Genomic DNA, 16,517 nt, shown 5'->3' with positions numbered 1-16,517 from the left:
AAATGAAAAGAAATCCAAAGTCAAAAGCACATAGAGGTAGAATAAGGTGAAAAGACCAAAGCCCCACGTGGTTGAACCGTCATCTGGAAAGTTTGGAAATTTTAGTTCCTCGGTTTTAGGAGAGATATCAATCTTCAGAAAAGTCAGCAAACAGTAGAGGTTCTCACCAAAAGAGTTGGGCCGAGATCAAATGATCAAAAACAATCAAGGCAACAAAACCAACCACCGTTTCAAACTAGCAGTTGTTCTTTGTTTGAAAAAATTGAAACAGGTACAATCCAAAGCAACCGTGCAAGAAGCAGGTGCAACCAAAACGGAAAAGAAATGCACAAGTGCTAAAAACAGCTTTGCAGCAATAATCAATCAAAAAGGAAAGTCTCCTCCAAATTCTTTCCTGCATTTTTACTAAAAAAAATGAGAAAATGAAATGAAATGAAAAAAAAAGAGATAAGAAGAAAATTCAAACAAAAATGGTAGTTTATAATCCCCAATCTCAATCATTTACGCTTTTGCCAACGTAGGGTCTCCAAACCCTAGTTGAGATTTTTTAGACATAGGGTCTCCATCCCTAGTCGCATTTTACCAACACAGGGCTCCAATCCCTAGTTGAGATTTTAGACATAGGGCCTCCATTCCCTAGTCGCCTTTTGCCAACATAGGGCTTCAATCCCTAGTTGAAATTTTTAGACATAAGGCCTCCATTCCCTAGTCGCATTTTGCCAACATAGGGCTCTCCAATCCCTAGTTGAGATTTTTTAGACATAGGGTCTCCATCCCCTAGTCGCCTTTTGCCAACATCTCCAATCCCTAGTTGGGATTTTAGACATAGGGCCTTCATTCCCTAGTCTCTTTTTGTCAACATAGGGCTCCAATCCCTAGTTGAGATTTTTAGACATAGGGCCTCCATTCACTAGTTGCCTTTTGCCAACATAGGGCTCCAATCCCTAGTTGAGAATTTTTTAGACATAAGGTCTTCATCCCCTAGTCGCCTTTTGCCAACATAGGGTCTCCAACCCCTAGTTGAGATTTTAGACATAGTGCCTCCATTCCCTAGTCTCTTTTTGCCTACATAGTGCTCCAATCCCTAGTTGAGATTTTTAGATATAGGATCTCCATCCTCTAGTCGCCTTTTGCCAACATAGGGCTCCAATCCCTAGTTGAGATTTTAGACATAGGTCCTCCATTCCCTAGTCGCCTTTTGCCAACATAGAGTCTCCAACCCCTAACTGGGATTTTAGACATAAGGTCTTCATTCCCTAGTCGCCTTTTGCCAACATAGGGTTCCAATCCCTAGTTGAGATTTTTAGACATAGGGCCTCCATTCCCTAGTCGTCTTTTGCCAACATAGGGCTCCAATCCCTAGTTGAGATTTTTTAGACATAGGGTCTCCATCCCTTAGTCGCCTTTTGCTAACATAGGGTCTTCAACCCCTAGTTGAGATTTTAGACATAGGGCCTCCACTCCCTAGTCGTCTTTTGCCAACATAGGGTCTCCACTCCCTAGTTGACTTTTAGTATAGATATAGGGCTCCACTCTCCAATACCTTTCCCAAGGATACACTATCCTGATTTTATTGCTTTCAATAAAGAGGTAGTTTAGATTTTGTTAACTCCCGAAATTTTCCTAGTGAAAATTGGGGCAGAAAAATTTCGTTAGTTTGTTTGCTTTGGTGCCTGAACAAGTTTTCACCGTGAGGAACAAAGTTTTAGATGACCAAAAGAAGAATTCTCAACCCGAACAAAAAGAAAAAGAAAAAAAAAAGTTGAACTCAAAGTGCAGAAGCGGAGAAAAGATGTGGACTGCTCAAGACATAGTCACAAGCTCTGCATGTCCCGTCTTGATCCGAAAAGCTGGAGAAGAATGAACCAGCGGTTGCAGCTAACCAACATCAAGATTCATATCAGAGTCTGCAGGAAGAACCATCCAAGACTCAAGATCAAACTTCAGAAGAATCATAGATAGGAATCTTGTAAATCATAGCTGATAGACTTGTTTAGTTTATTTTTTTTATTTTTGATGTAATAACAGGGTCGCGGACCGGAACCTCAATCGAACCTCATTCGACTCTCGAACTAATCATTCCATCATTCTTCTTGAACTACACGCGACCTGATTCCCTTATGACCCGGGATATATAGGTTGTCCAAAATCAGGACTCGGTTGCACACTTTCCTTTGCTTATTTTTCCTTTTGAAAAAAATAAAAAAATAAAAAAGGATTTGTTCAAAAATTAGTCACATGGCTCACCTTATCTTTGCTTGAAAACTCTTCATGTCTCTAAGCAAAGAGGGGCAACTGTGAGCAACTAATTTTTGACTATATTTGAATTTATTCCCACTTTTTTCACTCACTTCCTACTTTTCTCACTTTCTCCACTCACTACCCACTTTCTCAATTTTCCCCACTCATGTTCCCCACTCTCCCCAAAAATATTTCCTCCACCCACTCCTTCATCATTCTCTCTACATATAACACACACACACACAACAAAAGGAGGGGGGATCTGCACAAGAAAGGGAGGGGAAAATGCATAGGAATGAGCAGCTGAAAATTGGATCTCTTTGATTGGCTTTGCTCCCTCGTAACAACAGCTAAAAAAAATTCTAGGGGAGAACTAGTAAAATTCTTGCTCCAAAATTACCCCAACCTCAGCTGAAAAACAACCACTCAAAACCAGCAAAACACCTGCGAAAATAAGTCCAAAAAACATAGTCAAACCCAACTACAAAACTGTTGAAAAACCAGTCATAAATCTCCATCGAGCCCTCAACTTTAGCGAAAAAGAGTTGTATTTTCATTCCAAAAATCAGCCATGAAATAGTCGCTGAGGTTTGTGGCGAAGATACTGTCCGAGGTTCACGACTCAAGGTTCAGTCCCTATTTTTGTTTTTCGGTCAGATTCGATTCACCGGAGTTTGCTGTAACCAAGCTCACCTTTAATACAAAGGATTCAATTGTTGAGATTCAGTTTTCTTCTATATATTTATCTCTTATATCAAGTGAAATGAAATAGATAAATTGTTCCATGACTTTGATACTATTTTTCGTTGTATGCCTGTAGATGTTAATATCATATTTTTTTTGTTATTTTCCTTGATATTTGTTATGCTTTTATTTTAATGGACTATTTATGAAATTAATGTCTTATTGTGACTGGAATGCTAAGCATGCTTTTGCTCAATTGTTATCATGATTTAGCATGTTATAATTTAGATAATATTTTAATATAAATTGATAAATTAATGGATGAAAAGCTAGGTTTTGGTTAGATTTGAGCGAATTTAGTTTTTGGTGGTTTGGACTTTCGGATGGATTGTGGATTTTGGCTAATATGGTCATAGGATATTTATTTAAAGTGACCCTACTTGAATTGGTTGAGTTTAAATAATTTCAAATTGCCAAGCCCAACACAATATAAACTAGTGAATAAATTTGGTCCGTCTTTCCTTAGTTAATTAGTTTCGCTTCTTCCACAAATAAATTTCATAACTTTGGAATATTCATGAACACCGTAGTTTACTTTAGGCACGCAATTAAATTATTACAACTACGGGTACGGTTCCCGTGGCGTGGTTGTGATACCTAATTTCAAATTAAGATTAAAAATAGGAGCACCTTTAGTTTGCCTTTTAAAATATATAAACCTTTTCTTAAAATAATTTGAGGCGTGTCATGCCAAATGAATCCCTAAGCCCATGGCCTTCACAAAACTAGCTAGCTTTTATAGACAATTTGAGGCGTGCCATTTTCATTAAGTAACCCATGGCCCTCATGTAATTAACACTAACTCTTTTAAAATCGGGGTGTGCCATCAATTGAATTTTCCATGGCCCTCGTAAACTTTTGTTATTAGTTTGAAATTTCGTAGTTGCTTTAGGCGCGTTCTTTAAATTGATTTTCTCTTATTTATTAAATTCGGGTGTGCATTTCATGTGACCCAATTTTAATTCTTAACAACGTTAAATAGAACGTGTCGTGGACCGCGTGTGCATTTCATGTGGCGTGGTTCAAGGCATGTTTTAAATAAAGTTGAATCTTCTTAAAATAATTAAAAGCGGATTAATAAGCTAAAAATGCATCATAGGTTTAAAACGTGTTTTAATATCAGATAATAGGCCAATTATAATAGTTTGAGCGACCGTGCTAGAACCACGGAACTCAGGAATGCCTAACACCTTCTCCCGGGTTAACAGAATTCCTTACTTAGAATTTCTGGTTCGCAGACTTCAAAAAGAAAGTCGAATTTCCTCGATTTGAGATTTAAAAATAAATCGATTACTTGTGACACAAATTAAAATATTCCAAGTGGCGACTCTAAAAAATTAAATAATAATCTCATTTCGAATAATGTCACTTAAATTGGAAAAACTCCCTATATATACCCTCGGGTGTGTAAAAAGGAGGTGTGACACATAGTTAACTTTTATTTTTTTACATGATCTAAAATAATATTTAAATATACTTAGTAATCTAATTGGTTATTCCGTTACGCTCCTAACTTTAAGTAAATCTGAACAAAAATATATTACTGTGAGAGAGCAAATATGAAATCTAAAACGGTGAGGCACGAACTTTCCTTCTTTCTTATAGTCTCATCTTGACCTAACAGTGTAAAATAGTATTTTATGTATAATAATGATTAGTCAATATTGCTAAGACTATTTTCAAGAATTAAAAAATTTCAACTTATGATTTTTACACTTTTTGTCTTTATTCGTATAACTATGTTTGGAAGAAGAAGACAAGATTCTTCATAAATATTTGACGAAGAAATAAGATTAGAACATAAAAAAAGTTAGTGTGGACTATGAATCTCTACACAGCGACCACTACATCACATAAAATTAAACTTATTACTATGATTCTACTAGCCTTTATTTTTAATTTCTTATCAAAATAAAATATCTTGATGACTTAGCAAACCTTCTTGATAAGAAACTTTTTGGTTTAAATATTAGACCAATTGATTTATCAAAAAACTTTGCTGATAAAATTGAAACTGTTTTTGATTATAAAACTGAAACGTGGTTAGAGCTTAATAAGCTCAAGGGTAAATCTACCGTTAAAATGTTCTAGAATCGTAAGGATTGATAAAATTGAGACTGTTTCTGATTATAAAACTGAAACGTGGTCAGAGCTTGTGCTTGAGGAGGGTATATAGCTTTAACAATATTATATATATATAAGCTATAGATATAGATATAGATATATATAAACTATAGATATAGTTCAAATTAAAGTTTACATTTAATACTTCAAATTAAAGTTCAATACCTTCAACATAATACTTCAAATTAATCTAACAAACTAGAACATTAAGCATAATACGTATAATAATTTTAAATAACACAAATTGTCTCAAATCAACTTAAAATCTTAAATACGAATGTCTGGAGAACGCGCAAGACAACTCTTTATATGCCTCCTTAAAGAGCCTGTGCCCTCCTTTCGACGACGAGTGTAGACTCGACCACAGTTCTTGCACTTTATTATGTAAACTTCTTCATTTTCTTCTACCACATTAAAGTGTTACAAAAAAAATGGGTGCAATGTAGAATCACCGGACATGATTTAACTTGAATTAAGAATTTGAGTTTGAGAAATGAGAGATGAGTGAAGACTTGAATACTTCAATTTGAGTTTGAGAAATGAGAGAGATTGATGAATTTGTGAGTAAAAATGAAAGAATGAAGGGGTATTTATCGTTGAGAATTGAGAAAAAGTGTAATTATAAAAAGTATGGGGTTAAAACAAAGTTTGGGGGCCAAATGACTATTTTTTAAAGTGCCCAACGGATAAATTTTGAAGGCCAACGGCTAGATTTAAAAATCTGACCGTTGGTCTTTTTTTTATTTTATTTTTTAAAATTAGCCGTTGGAGCCCGTTAGGCCCGATTGAACCGACCCAGGCCCGCCTGCCGGGGCTAATTGTGTTGAACCGGCCCACCACGGGCTTTTGCACCACTAGAGCCCAGGCCCGCTTGAACCGCCCCGTTTGGCCCGTGGTCCTGGGCCGGTCCCGAGCCAGACCCGAACTACAATACAACCTTATATACGACATAACATACTTATCTAATAATCTCTTTCTTCTGTTTCAAAGTATAACATTCCAAGAAAGGATTTTGGTGGGAAAATTCTAATTTTTTAAAATACATGGTATAAACAGCAGATTCAAGGATAGAGTTTTGACTCTTTTTATGAGCTTGACCCCAATTAATACAATGAGCAGGTTTTGATTTCCAACTGTTGAAATTGGATAATTTAGCCAACTCTAATTGTGTTCAAACATGAAGAAGAGAAAATGCCACCATCTCAGTTAAGGGGGTTCCACCAAAGTACAAGCATACAACAGCCTATGTTACTAAATAATACTATAAATATTGGAGTACTGCTTCAGAAAAGAATGAAAGTACTCAAATGAAAATAATCTTGAACACTTAGGATCTTATCCTATCAATGTGAGACAATTAGATTGAGACCTGGAAAACAATTCCACTTTATCTCCTACTGTCTTCGCTAGTTCGCTTATCCACTTTGAGAAGATGGCCGATCTTTATTTGGTCGTGTTCCAGGTGAACATGGTAGAGAAGCAATTTATGTTACTCGATGACCCAAAATGCTTGGTGGCTCGTCCTCTACAAGTTTTGGAATAATGATTTACAGTATTTGCAACTAAGTCACCTTTGTTTCCTTATGCACATTGACACTTTAGCAGCACTAACCAAATCAAGGGACTACCTGGCATTAAGTATGGTACTTGCCATCTTTGAACATGGTTTCAATCTCTGCTAATAGAACAGTAAAACTATTCCATCGGCTAAGAATGATAGCTTTGCCAGACACGGGCTGTGCGATAGCTGCAACGAAAGAGTTGGTCAGAACTAAAGTAATCATTTTCTTACAGCAAAAGGCTGCTTTAGAGATACATAGACAGAAGAAGCTACCCATTTTTACCATGTAGTAGTCTATATAAAACGTCGACCTCCAAAAGCATTCAAACAAGATTTTATCCACAAGATGATGAACCTGGAAAAACTTATAACACTTCGGAAATGAATATCCTTGACGGTCTCAGAGAATAGTACAGAAAAACAATATGATACAGATCTACTTGGTTCTGAACAATATGAAATACCCTCAATTTGCAGCTTAACCTCAAAAAAGATGCCTCTTCTAGAAAAATATTACACAGCTATCAGCACCCTATGACACAGAACAGAATGGTTAAATTATCTAGCCACCATTTGTGCCCATCAGCAATCAATAACAGCAGCTGTGCATATGTATTCTGCTGCTTAATAACGTCCTTCTCTTCATTCTTCTTGGCTTTTTCTTCATTTTGAGCCTCAATTTTATCTTTATTAGCTCATCAGCATAGCCAGTGTATTCACGAATAAACTATAATAGGTAGGGCCTAAAATACATTCTTAAGCCAAAAACCCAAATAAGCAAACCAAGTCTCCAATCTGGCCAACTGGGGTTAGGCCAGCTAACTCGCGGGGGATTTCTCGGTTATCAAAAAAAAAAAAAAAAAAAACATAAGAAACATTAATGTGTTTTTCATCCCAACAGTTCTTACCACTTAGTTCAACTATATAGTTTCAAATCCCGCAAATTTAGCCTTCCAACACACCATGTTTGTCTCTTACATCTTTAGACAATTAGGATGGCCTCAGAAATATGGTCAGTTGGCAAACTTGACACGTAAGAGTCAGTACTCACAAATATTACTTGATCCATTGAACTTATTTGCATATGTGAGGTATCTAAGCAACCATCAAAAGTACATTGTGCTTCTCATAATTACAGCTATAGCCCCTATAGGATATTCAGATACATTTTGACTTTGTTTGAAGTTGCAGGGGGGAGGCACAAAAAGATACTTATTCCATTTGTGCAGTACAATGCCGGAATTAACATGTAACAACAAAGAAAAACAAATGAGATAAACCAAAGTTTAAGATAAAACTGCTAGCACCACCAAACAAATCACTATAAGAAAAGGAACCGCAGAAACTCATGTTCTGTAAACACAGAGAGAACAGAGAGAAGATATAGTAAGCAGCCTTAGCACATAGGTGATTTAAAGTGCCATAACGTTCTCAATCATAATACAACATGCTTGAAACACCATAGCAGTTTTGGTATTATCCATGAAGTCTATGGACTAAAAGTTCTCGCAGGTAGAAAAAAATAACATCATGTTTTAATATTATTAACTACTGCATGAGTTCGACGGGGAGAACTAATATATAGTATGGGCTTAATACTGGGCAAAACTTGTTTAGTTGAAAGGTCAATTTTCTTGCAGTGTACCAACTTTTTACATCTCTAAAGAAAGTAAGAAACCCGTAGCTTCTCCAGGATAGGAAGAGAGGCCATCAGTGGATAGTCTTCATAATAATGAGCGGGAAACTGAACATGTTCCGAAGGAATTCAACAAATGATAGGTGTCATGTCCTTAGAGCATTCTCTGGGTCTGAACCTACATCTTGGGTATCTGGTTATATAGTTTGATAATTTCATACTTCAGTCCTTTGTTTGCCACGAAAAAGAAAAAAAGCGGACAAGGAAAAAAAGATCTTTCGGATGAAAATAAAGAGATATATAAGTATTACCTGAAGGTTGGTATCTTCACCAGTAATCCCGACACGAGCACAATCCGTCTTTTAAATGATGAAACCTCTTAGCATCTCGCATGATAATTTCCCGACCAACAAGCCTCGAAGCAATCTTCAATGCATTATGGCAATCACCACAGACACGTAGGTTCTTTATTATTCGGATTGGTGATCGTGCAGAGCTACTCATAAGACCTTGAGCAAAAGCAAGTCTCTCGCTGTGAGCCATTAAAGCGTCCTCTTTAGTTTCTTGGTCTACGTCATGTAACACAAACTTAATCTCTGGTATATAACCATCCTCCTTCATTAGCTGCTTTAAACCCCTAAGCAATTCATATATCTTCTCATGGTCGGGATGTGATCTATCTCCTGCTCGATATTCATGGACTCTGCTTCTAGCCTCAAGAAGACTTTGAGCAGATTTTTTCTTTTCTTTGTCCTTAGCAATATCTGATGCTTTTACAGCTAAAAAACCTGCCTTTGACTGTTCATCCAAACGAGATGGATCTAGGAGTTCAACAATCTCAGCACAACGATCCCCAAGCTCCAAGTCCCCATGAATTCTACAGAGATTCATCATGGTTTCCCATACTTCAATACTTGGCTCTATAGGCATTTTTTCAATGAACTCTATCGCTTCATTAAGATATCCTGTACTTCCCAACATATCTACCACTCCCACATAATGCTCCATGGAGTGAACAATACCATAATCTTTAATCATTGATTCTAAGTGCAACATGCCTTCGACTATATCACCTACAACACTACAAGCATGAAAGACACCCAGATACATTTGGCCATCAGGTTTCATCCCGGTTTTCTTGAATTCTGCAAACAATTCTATTGCATCTTCTCCAAGACCATTCTTAGCAAGCCAAGTAATCATCGTGTCCCAAGAAGTCAGATTACGCTGAGGCATTTTTTGAAACACCGAAAAGGCATCATTCATGGAGCCACATTTACCATACATTTCAAGAATCTTATTGTACGTTTTGACGTCAAGATGAGGATGAGATCTCACAAGGTGCTCATGAACTGATTTAGCCTCCTCAAGGGATTTATCCTCACCACAGACATCCATTAATGTTATATATCGAGACAAATCGACTGTGACATGTTGCTGCTCCAACAAATGCAAAACTTCAACTGCCTCCTTCACTTTGCCTTCTTTACAAAAGTTATCGAGCTCGTCAGTTGAGCCTTTTTTAACGCTGCTATCAGCAGAATCAATTGACCGTTCAATAGGTGTTGAACTTCTCATTTCTTGATTGCCTACTATTCCATTCTGAGATTGATAAGAAGCTTGATGTCCAGTACTAGAAGGGTTAAAGCCGCTTACATTTTGCTGATATTGTCCCATCATCTCCCTTGAGTAACCACTCGAATTCGTATGCCTTTCCATATCATATGCACTTGCACTTTGTGGATACATTTCAGAATTTCCTGCTTGAACATTCCTTACATTTCCAGGGTTATAACTGGGATGAGGCACTCCTATGTTTCTCGTGTAATTGGCACTGATACTCTGCTGTGACATTTCACTGTTCCCACCATAATAACCATTTAAACTTTGTTGATAGTGTCCATAAACTCCGGTTTGACTCGGCTGAGCTTCTACGCGTCCCTCAAACCTGGAACTATGCAGCACATTCGATGAATTTTCACCTTTGTAACCAGCATCACTTCTATTATGCTGGACTAAATTATTACTTTGATATTCCTTTCGTGACCCGAAATGATTAGTGCTTGAGGATAAACTCCCATTTGGCCGAACAGTTTGCTGAAAATCTTTTCTTGATGAAAAGTTATCATTTTGACGGTGTGGGTCCTGCTGAAACCCAATGGTATCCTTGGAAAAATAACCTCTAGCACCATTAGCTGATTCTTGAAATTCAGCTTTAGGGTTTAGCCTAGGGTTCAAAGAATTCGTATTATTTGAGTTATGATTGAAAACGCCAACTGGGTTTTGCTCTCTATAGTTATCAAACTCAGATATTTGAGTAGCACTGCTGCGATTTCTAGAAAAAGTTACGAACTTTAATGATTCTAAATGGTGATTTTGTCTGCATACCTTTGTTAGAGTTCTCAGAGATTTGGCAGTGAATGTGGTGGCTCTGCTTCTATACATTTTTGTGTCCACGTGGCGATAATTTGGCGAGCTGAAGGAAGCGATGCGGCAGAACAATGGTGTTTTACAACTGCTTAAACCCTCTCAAAGTCACAGGCTTAGATATGAAGGCAAAAGAAGAAGAAAGTTTGGAGAATGTGTGCTATAACCCTTTTAGTTTTGAAAAGATAATGAAGGACCCTTTAACTTGTGAATCTTAACTTGATGAGATATTGATGAGAAAAAGGTTATTTTGTGTAAAAAGAGAGGTCAAAAGGGCAGTAAATTGGAAGACAATTTTAAAATGTTTAATCTAAGCCAAAAACATATACAACCCATAGAACTTGGCACCATTTTTTATTTTGGTACTCTATTTCTACCTTGTTTTATTTTGACCCTCCAACTCTATTTCATATGTTCCACTTCAACATAAAAGCTGAAACCAGTGCCAAAAATATAGCACGTGTGTATACACAAATCTGAAGTATAATAAATATCCAATTAAATATTATTGCCACCTGATTTTTCATCCATGTCAAACCGGTCAATACTAAAATACCCGAACCCGATCATATTTTTTTAGGGTTTATTTCATCTAAACGGGCCAGGTATAAAATCGGCAGATGGAAGCTTTGGAACTTAGAGAATGAAGACGGGGCAACAGTAGATAAAAAATACGGTCGGGTTCGAGTATTTTAGTATTGACCCATTTGACATGGATGAAAAAATCAAGTGGCAACATTTAATTGGATATTTATTACACCTCAGATTTGTGCATACACATGCGCTATATATTTTTGCATTGATTTCAGCTTTTGTGTTAAAGTAGAATATAAGAAATAGAGTTGGAGGACCAAAATGGAACATATAAAATAGAGTTAGAGGACCAAAATGAAACAAGGGGAAGATAAAGTGCCAAAATAAAAAATGGTGCCAAGTTGAATGGGCTAGCTTGTTGGAACATGTCATTTCGTAATGTATTGTATTATATTTCACTGTAGCATAATATATTGTTTGATGAATACATCATTTGAGTAGATTATATTGTTTGTCGTTGGTTCATGATATCACGCACTAACAATACGAAGAATAAACTTGCAATATTATTAAGAAAAACTATGACATTTAGTAGAATTATTATATAAAGGAGTATAGTAAAGGATCAAATATAATTATTTGATAATGATTGTCACACCTCCTTTTTCCGTCCCCGCGAGGGGTGAAGGAGTTTTTTTCAATTAAAGGACAATCGAAAAGAGATTTGTTTATTTATTTCAGAGTCGCCACTTGGGAATTTTATGGCGTCCCAAGTCACCGGTTTTAATCCCGAATCGAGGAAAATATGACTTTATTTACCAGTCTGCGAACCAGAAATCCGAGTAAGGAATTCTGTTAATCCGGGAGAAGGTGTTAGGCATTCCCGAATTCCGTGGTGCTAGCACGGTCGCTTAACAATTTATACTTGGCCTAATTATCTTGATTTACTAAATACATTTTTTTTAACTTGTTGCATAGTTTTATTACCGCTTTTGGTAAGATTGTTTATAATTATAGACCTATCTTGAAACGAATCACGCGTACGTATATTCGTTTTTTTATATAAATGTAAAGAATCGTGTCACGCATACGTGTACACAATAAGATTGATAGCATATTTTTATTTTTATTATTAAAAAATGAATTTATGGCGAAATTGTGCGTACTTAAAATAAAATTACGAACACTCGTCACTCTTGTATGATTAAATGGTGAACTGCACATCTCGGGTTATATGAAATAAATTAATTTAATAACCTCCGAAAACCCCCTTTTTATTAAGAAAGTTTGCTCGAAGTTGCGCGAACGCATACTCCGAATTGTCTTTAGAAATGTAATCATGTCACGCGAACGTGTCCACAATTACACAAAATATTCTTAATGGCAATATAAATTTTCTACAAATGTTTATTATGTCCGTCTATATTAAATATGAAAGCCATGGGAAATTACTGAATGGAGTGCCTCGAGATTTCCAGAAAAAATCAAGATTTATTAGGTGTTGACCACAGGTTATATGATTTAAATGTGTGAATTATATGCCTCAAAACTATTCAAATTAGAAGAGTTAATGAGATGAAAAATAAATAAATAATGTGCAACTAAAATTACCATTTTATCGTGAATACAATATCCGTAATTCATTTTTTAGTGCTTGATAATTACATGCACAAGTTATTTATTATTTTCCTAGGCTTAGGACTAAGTGTATGTGTTTAAAAAAAAACTTGCCAAGCGAATTACGTGTAAAACTAGGAAAAAAATTAGTTGATAAGCAAACTAGTAGTTTTCAAAGAATTTCCATTATTCTACTCGGAGCGAACTCTACTTTGTATATCTTTGACTTAAAATGCCGCAATCAGTATTCATAAATCCAATCTTCTTCTACACAACTTGTTTTTAGTCCAAAGTTCTAATTATTTGGTTAATTTGCTTACGATGATTGAGTTTGTGATAGATAAAATCAAACCAATTTTTATCTCGGCTTATGCAAGCTATTTACAAATACTAAATCTATACTTTGTAATAACATTGACATTATTTTTATATACTATTTTTATAAGAAAATGAGTAAATCATATTCCTAAAATAAATGGGCCATTTGTTGTTAAGAAAGAAAACTAATCTACAAATTGATTTAATAAAATGACATTACATATACCGCAAATACACATCTGAACCTTCCGGAATATTCCAATATCTTAATCGTAACGAATTATATCAATTCATCTCTCACTTATAGTTATCCCCATTATTAGACCATATTTTATATAAACGAGAATACTTATATCAACTAGAATTAAACAAAATCAGGCTTGACGAAGTTTACTAGCGTGGTTCCCTGATATTTCCATGTTACCAAGCGCTTAGTTAACATGGTCTAAATACAAAGTTTAAATAATAGTCAACTTTCTACCAAGTCCCCTGTCTCGACATTTCGAAGATAACTATAATTAATGAGATTCAGAAATAAATAGAATTATTGCAAAGCTTATACTAACTTCAAAAGAGGCCGATGGACTAATAACTCCCATGTCGAGCATAAGCTATATTAGTTAACTAAAAAAAAATTGAAACTCCAGATTTCATTTCTCTGCAATATTGAAACTTTGCAATAACATGAGTCTAAATATATACCTGGAAATGAGGGTAAAAGAGGTAATATTTAGCAGTAGCAGCATCAAAAACCCAACAGCAGAAAAATAGGAAGGTCAACGAAATTAACAGCAACACACACACAGCAGTTCAGCAGATTGAACAGCCCAAAAAAAAAATCCGTGAAAACCAGACAGAACAGTAACAGGAAACTCAGAAATTCCAGATTCGAACCAAACAATATCACCAAACAAACCCGGACAGATGCAAGGAAACAATATTTCTGATTTTTTAAAACTTAGGAAAGGCAAACTAAAACTCTCAATCTCCAAAATCAACCTTAACACTAACTTCTAATGTAAAATTCTGTTTTTACTTTTCTGATTTTTCTCTCTTTCTTTTTCTCTCTTTTCTCTGTATTTTTCTCTTCTTCAGAAGTCCAGTCCCCTCTCTCTCAAATCTCTTCCTCTCTCTCTCTGTTCCTAACATCCCCTTTTATACAAATTGTTCCCCCTCCATCCAGCCTAATGCCCGGACCCCTTTTCCCCTTTTAAAATCAGAAATTTCCACTCAAAAATCACTAAATCTGAATTTTTCCACTTTTAATTCCACTAAGAAAGCTTTTCCCCTTATTTTCAGCCCCCCATTTTCTTTTGTTCCCCAGTATTCTTTAAACAAATACATTAGTGAACCCCACTATTAGTTGTCTATTATCTTTTCACAAACCCACTTAGAAATGTCTCAAATCAGTCCACTAACAAGTTTTAAATATTCAGCAGCCCTTAATCAAGTATTTATGTAGTTTATTTTCCCCAAACTAACCCTGAAAACTCTCAATAATACTGACCCTAATACAAAAGTCAGAATCCAACACCAAACAGATTTTAAAATCTGTTCAAACTTAATTATCAACACTAGTTTCTGATTAAACAACTATAACCAAATCAGATCAAGTAGCATCAGAATAAGGATCAATGAATCAGGAAATAGCCATATTGAACTAACTAGAATAACAATTGGCATATATACAGGGAATAAACTAACACAAATCCTAAATACAGAACATTGTAAACACATTGAACGGAAATATATGCAGAAAGATGATGAATAATTAAGAGAAAAAGGATCAAACACAACATAAAGGAGATCACTCAGAAACTATTAATAACAGGATGCCAAATGACTCAAACTATACGAACGACCTAATCAACGAAGCTTAATTAATCGATTATATTTTACAATTGACATTTAAACAAATCAGTAACAAAGCAACAAACAACCAGTGTCATTGACGAAGTCACAGACTAACAGGAAATTAATTAATCGACGTAACTTAGGACGCGATTTCACAATTTATAACACATATAATTAAAGCGAATAAAAACAAATGACAGAATCAGACAAAATAAAAAGGTCCATGGGCAGAGTCAATTTTCTAAAAGAATTTAAAAATCAATACAGTAAATAAACAGATACGTCGATAAGGAAAATGAACAAATACGAAGGAAAGAAAAGGAAATACCTCATAATACCCGGACCATACGGACCCAGTCTTTGAAACTCTGATTCGGGCAATTTGAAATCGAAAAGACCTTAGTCGAAGTGTTCTCAACTGAAAACACTTCGATTAAGGTCGATTAGACCTCAACCTTTTATTTAATTTTCGGCAGATTCCATGATTAGGGTTCTTGAGGGTCTGATTTGGGGCTCGATCATTTCTAAGCAGATTCGAACCAAACCAAGTTCAGTTTGGTTACGAGTGAGGTCAGGAGAATAACTGGTGTGATTTTGGGGTATGTTGGGGTAGTTTTAGGTTTTGCTCGAATCTTCAAATGAAGATTCGAGCAGTTCCAGGAAGATTCGTTCTAAGCTACTACCAGATTCATGACGAGGATGGTCAGGAGGAGCTATGGTGTTAATTTGGTAGCCATCGGAAAGGGTTGGGTTTTCAGGCCAACCTTCAATCGAAGATTCGAGACGTTGGGGCCTGATTCGAGAGATATGGGTTATGGATTTGGAATGGGGAGGTTAAGAGGAGTCGAGGGTGTTAAGCTGGGGTCATTTGGACCACCGGAACCGCCGTGAGGCGATTTCCGGTGGGCGGAAGACGGTGGTTGAAGGCGGCGGACATGTCTAATCTTTGAAGGTTCAAAGACGAAGAGGTGAAGGGGGTATGGCTTTGGGGGGTGTGGGGTATGGTTTAGGACTTATATACGGGGTGCGGTAATTGATCCTGGCCGTTGGATGAGGTGGGATCGATGGCTAGGATCTTTCGTTAAGGGGGAAACGGTGCCGTTTGATTAAATGAGACTGGGTCGGTTTCTGGGATGAAGTGGGTCAGGTATAGAGGATTGATCGGGACCGTTGGATTAAAGGGAAAAGACGGCCCTGATTGATTGTAATCATACGACGTCGTTTGGATTAATGAAAGAACTGAACTGGACCGTTAGATCTGACTGATCAATGGTCCAGATTGAAAGCATCCAAACGACGTCGTTTGAGAGACGGCTGAGAGACCTGGTCCTGGACTGGGTTATTACACACATTGGGCCTGCTCTTTTGGTTTAATTGTGAAGCCCAAATCCGATATTTTCTTCAATTTTTTGCACTCCTTTCTTTAGAGAAAAATTCTTAATTAAATAACAACCAAAATTA

At 36.2% G+C, this 16,517-nt stretch overlaps 1 protein-coding gene across 5 annotated transcripts; it reads right to left on the bottom strand.

The window, feature by feature from the left end:
• Positions 1–6,169: 6,169 nt before the first annotated feature.
• LOC104223735 (pentatricopeptide repeat-containing protein At4g32450, mitochondrial-like) lies at positions 6,170–10,887 on the bottom strand. Of its 5 annotated transcripts, none has more exons than XR_011403061.1 (3): positions 8,618–10,887; positions 6,954–7,034; positions 6,170–6,856 (listed from the first exon to the last, which is right to left on the bottom strand). XR_011403061.1 is itself a non-coding variant. In XM_009775233.2 (2 exons), the coding sequence occupies exon 1, from the start codon at positions 10,749–10,751 to the stop codon at positions 8,634–8,636; it is 2,118 nt and encodes a 705-aa protein (XP_009773535.1). In that variant the 5' UTR covers positions 10,752–10,887; the 3' UTR covers positions 6,170–6,856; positions 8,618–8,633. The 5 variants fall into 5 exon arrangements, 3 of the variants coding, with proteins under 3 accessions (XP_009773535.1, XP_009773536.1, XP_070016648.1); XR_710194.2 differs by having other exon boundaries at positions 6,954–7,025; XM_009775233.2 differs by lacking the exon at positions 6,954–7,034.
• Between the last annotated feature and the right edge of the window lie 5,630 nt (positions 10,888–16,517).

This window comes from Nicotiana sylvestris, chromosome 10, assembly GCF_000393655.2.
Source record: "Nicotiana sylvestris chromosome 10, ASM39365v2, whole genome shotgun sequence".
Taxonomy (NCBI): domain Eukaryota; kingdom Viridiplantae; phylum Streptophyta; class Magnoliopsida; order Solanales; family Solanaceae; genus Nicotiana; species Nicotiana sylvestris.
The sequence above is the reverse complement of the archived record's forward strand: the minus strand, read 5'-3'. Positions and strand labels throughout refer to the sequence as shown.

Coding starts and splice junctions, on each gene's coding strand:
- LOC104223735 (XM_009775233.2), bottom strand. CDS start 10,751: ATGTATAGAAGCAGAGCCACCACATTCACTGCCAAATCTCTGAGAACT.